Source organism: Nicotiana attenuata, chromosome 10 (genome assembly GCF_001879085.1).
Source record: "Nicotiana attenuata strain UT chromosome 10, NIATTr2, whole genome shotgun sequence".
In the NCBI taxonomy this organism is placed as follows: Eukaryota; Viridiplantae; Streptophyta; class Magnoliopsida; order Solanales; family Solanaceae; genus Nicotiana; species Nicotiana attenuata.
Genome location: NC_031998.1, coordinates 26,274,844 through 26,278,690, shown reverse-complemented (window position 1 = coordinate 26,278,690; position 3,847 = coordinate 26,274,844). Strand labels below are relative to the sequence as shown.

The window sequence follows — 3,847 nt, the reverse complement described above, 5'->3', positions numbered from 1 at the left end:
TTTTTTAATCAAATAGTAGCTTTTTTTATCAAATACTTCAATTGTTTATATCAGTTAGTAATATATACAAACACATAATTACTTATTTACAAAGTTTAGCACATCTTCTTAATAATTTCTCACTCATATCTACTCAACCCCCCCCCCCCCCTTCCTCCCCCGCGCATGAAGTGGAAGAAAGGCTACTTTGGTCATTTGTTAATACAGAATGAACCCATAATTCATCTCTTAACCAGTATCTCTCCTCTCTGTTTCCAGTATTTCTAACACAGTTTCTCATTCCATAACAGCATTTGATTTCCAGAGAGACATAATTTCTATACCATTATTCTAAAGCATACTTTGCCACAAATCATCTCCCGAGACCCTAAACCAAAAGGTAATCTTTTACTCTAAGCTCTCACAGTACGTAGTTCTTACACTTCTCTGAATTATAAACCTGCTCGTTTTCAAAACAGTAGTGTTCACTCTTTGTTAATTTTCTGTATTAAGTTCAAATCTCGAACTTGAACCCATAAAGTTCAAATCCTTGATCTTGTGAAATAGGATGTTATTACCTTATATGCTCTATCACTAAAGTAGTGTTAAGGGTCTTACTGACTAATATTCTGGTTGTCTGAGATCAAGAACTGAAAATTGTATTCTGGGTTTTGGAATATGAAGAGGTTGGTGCTGATTTATGCTACATAGAACTTAGAAGTATTTTTTGTTAGAAGTAACTTTATTCTCTGTTTAGCTGTTAAAGGGCAGCCCGGTGCACTATGTGCGGGTCGGGATGGGCTGGACCACAAGGGTCTATTGTACGTGCTCGTGGTCTTACCCTACATTTCTGCAAGAGGCTGTTTCCACGGCTCGAACCCGTGACCTCTGTTTAGATATTCGTGAGTTATAACTTGAGTAGAAGTGTCATTGGTCCTGCTGTTTAAAGTTCTGTTTTTCTTAGATCAAGAACTGAAAATTGAGTTCCCATCATTTATGTCTTTTTGTCGTTTCTTTAAAGATTTGTTTTTTTATTTTGAAAGAAAGTGATTTTAATCACATGCGGACTAAGCCTGGTATTTAGATAGAGACGGGTAGAGGGGCGACCCGTTATTCCCGAGTTTCGAAGGCTGCAGTTGATCCTAAGGGTTGAACCCAGACGGATTTCTCGGCCATAAAAAAGAAAGTGACTTCAATGTGTGAAGCTCCCTTTATAGATTGGATTTTAGACTTGTATAATTTGTCTTCCAATTATTGATTGAAACAAAATTTCTTGAGTGTTTATCTTTGTTTTGCTTTAGATATTGTTGGTATATGGAGTCCGAAAGTGGAGTTCCGGTAGAAGTGGAAAAGATTGTTGTGGCTGAAGAACAAAATGTGGATGTGAAGAAAGAGGAGAAGATTAGTGGCGAAGGACATGAGAATGAAGCTGGTAAGAATGAGGAGAAGGCTGATGAGACATCAACTGAATTGTCTGAGAATGTTCCGAAAAGTAAAGCATCAAACCAACGCAAGGTTTCAATTGTTGATACTATAAAGAGCAATAAAACGGCTAAGGATCAGGCTAGTGTACAAGGCTCATCTGCATTGACTCGTTCGAAAAAGGGAAGTATGAGTAAAAGTTTGTCCTTCCCTGCAAGAGCAGGCAGTTCTGACCTAACAAGGAAGAGCATCGACGTTCATACAAAGAAATCTGATGTTAAACCTTGGATACCAAATGGAGTAACACATGAACCTTCACATTCGAATGGAACAGTCTCATCAGCTTCTCGTTTAAATCCGGCTACCAAGGGTACAACTGGAGGCGGTATAACCAGCAGAAGAACAACTGCAGGATCTGTCCCGAGTCTTCGTCAATCTCTGGTAAACTGAGGCCCTCATTATCTTTCGCCTTCCCCTTCTTTAAGTTTTATGGAATCTATATCTTACAAATTTCCTTTGCTATTTTTGCATTAAGTCTGGAAAGTCTGTTTCAGCCAGTAAAATTGCAAAGAAAGCTATATCTGAAGGGTAAGTGAATTTTCCTACTTGCATTTGTTCATAAGTTGGTTTTCTTAATTTAAAACTTTTCGCCTATAATCTTTAGCAGTTTACTGTCGCATTTTGTTTCATTGCCAATTGTTGTTCTGATAGTTGCATTATATGTTTGTATTTGCAGATTAAATGATGAAAACACAAAACCTACCAAAGCTACATCGCCTCTTAAAGACGATGAGGATGCTCGTTCTGCTACTTCCTCGTACTGCTCTTATCTTAGTCTATGTTGTTGTTATTCAATTACTTTCTTGTTTCCATTTGTCGGGTTTATCATTCTCCTCAATTAGGCCAATAATTCAACTATTTTTTTTATTTTTTTATGTAATCAGCAATACCACTCGTACCAGTACTGGTGGATTTTCCTTCAGGTTGGAAGAACGTGCTGAAAAGCGAAAGGAGGTTTGCAGTATAGCCTTTGTTTCCTATGACTATTATGTCTATATTATCTTATGTGCAGAATATTAGAGCTCAGATTGTTTATTCATCAGTTCTTGGCAAAGATGGAAGAGAGGATACAGGCAAGAGAAGAGGAAAAGAATAACTTGCTAGCAAAATCGAAGGTTAGTTCAAACGATATTTGATTTTTCATTACTGAATTTGTCTGATCTAAGCCGTTTTCTGTGTTTGATTCAGGAAAACCAAGAGGAAGAGGTAAAGCAATTTAGGAAGAGCTTGACTTTTAAAGCTACACCAATGCCCAACTTCTACAAGGAACCCCCTCCTAAAGTTGAACTGAAGAAGGTAACGTATTCATTTTGGTGCAACATTTAGAATCAGTCCAGCTTTTATTTTCAATTGTTTGTCTTATGCAATTCATATTCTCCTTCTTGTTAGCTTTAATTCATTCACTTTCTATTTTTGCATTATATGCTTAAGTTTTGCTAATTTGTATAGATACCAACAACACGCGCCATATCTCCTAAGCTTGGAAGAAATAAGAACTCCATATCCGCAACTAATGGCTCCGAAAGTGGAGGGTCGTCTCTCAGTCCGAAAGTGATCAAGGACCAGAGTAAGTCACCCAGGGCCAGTAAAGATACTGTTGCGTCAAAAGGGAAGCCAGTGAAGAATTCGCAGACTAGCTCTCGATCTCCAAAAATCTCGACCGCTAAAGGAAAACCTGCTGAAACAAAATTAAAACCTGCTGAAGCAAAGAGTTCAGATGAGAAAACAGAAGAAATGGATATTCAACCTGACTCCGCCCCTGAGCCTGAAATGAATTCAGTAGAAGACAATGTGGCACGTCCGTCAAATCTAGTCGTGGTACAAGCTGAAGTTACTGTTGAAGGTTAAGGAACTTACTGAAGCTCTCTTCTCCTGTATTTATTTATAGGCCTTTTTGTTCTCTGGAAACTTTGGTGCTTTGTTGAGTTGTGAATATGGTGTGTATGCCGCGGTTACAAGTTGTACATGTTGGTTCTTAGCTGTTTTATTCTTTTCAAAAAATTCAGTACAATGGTGTATCATTCTGGAAATTTTTTTGTTCTTTCAGTTGTCTTTCATGTGTTAAACTTCTTCATTGTCAAATCTAGATTCCACACCTCATTTGCTTTTCTTTCAATGTATCATTCTGAACTTTTATGTCTGGTTTACCGAATGCACAACTTGTTCTCCTGGTTGTTGTTATTTGTGGTTACATACTCCCATCAAGTGTCAAATATTTGTTTAAGTAATGTTATTAGGTGTAGGCAGGGGTGATGGCTGTGCTGATCCAACTAAAACAACTACTCCAAACGAATTTGGGGTCGGTTATATGAGTTGACCATGTTTCTCCATTTAAATTCATATCAGGTCAATATTATGCAAAATAAAAATTAAATAAATTTTTAGA

The 3,847-nt window shown here is 37.4% G+C and overlaps 1 protein-coding gene across 1 annotated transcript; it reads left to right on the top strand.

Moving 5' to 3' along the window:
- Positions 223-3,634, top strand: LOC109233186 (protein WVD2-like 4). Its single transcript, XM_019398968.1, has 8 exons — positions 223-379; positions 1,281-1,842; positions 1,937-1,989; positions 2,138-2,218; positions 2,346-2,415; positions 2,505-2,576; positions 2,650-2,757; positions 2,911-3,634. Exons 2-8 carry the CDS (start codon positions 1,294-1,296, stop codon positions 3,307-3,309), a joined length of 1,332 nt encoding a protein of 443 aa, XP_019254513.1. The 5' UTR covers positions 223-379; positions 1,281-1,293; the 3' UTR covers positions 3,310-3,634.

Bases quoted from the DNA above. Each gene is read 5' to 3' on its own strand.
- LOC109233186 (XM_019398968.1), top strand. From the start codon at position 1,294: ATGGAGTCCGAAAGTGGAGTTCCGGTAGAAGTGGAAAAGATTGTTGTG. The intron at 2,577-2,649 runs GTTAGTTCAAAC...TGTTTGATTCAG, and splicing joins ACTTGCTAGCAAAATCGAAG to GAAAACCAAGAGGAAGAGGT. The intron at 2,758-2,910 runs GTAACGTATTCA...TAATTTGTATAG, and splicing joins CTAAAGTTGAACTGAAGAAG to ATACCAACAACACGCGCCAT.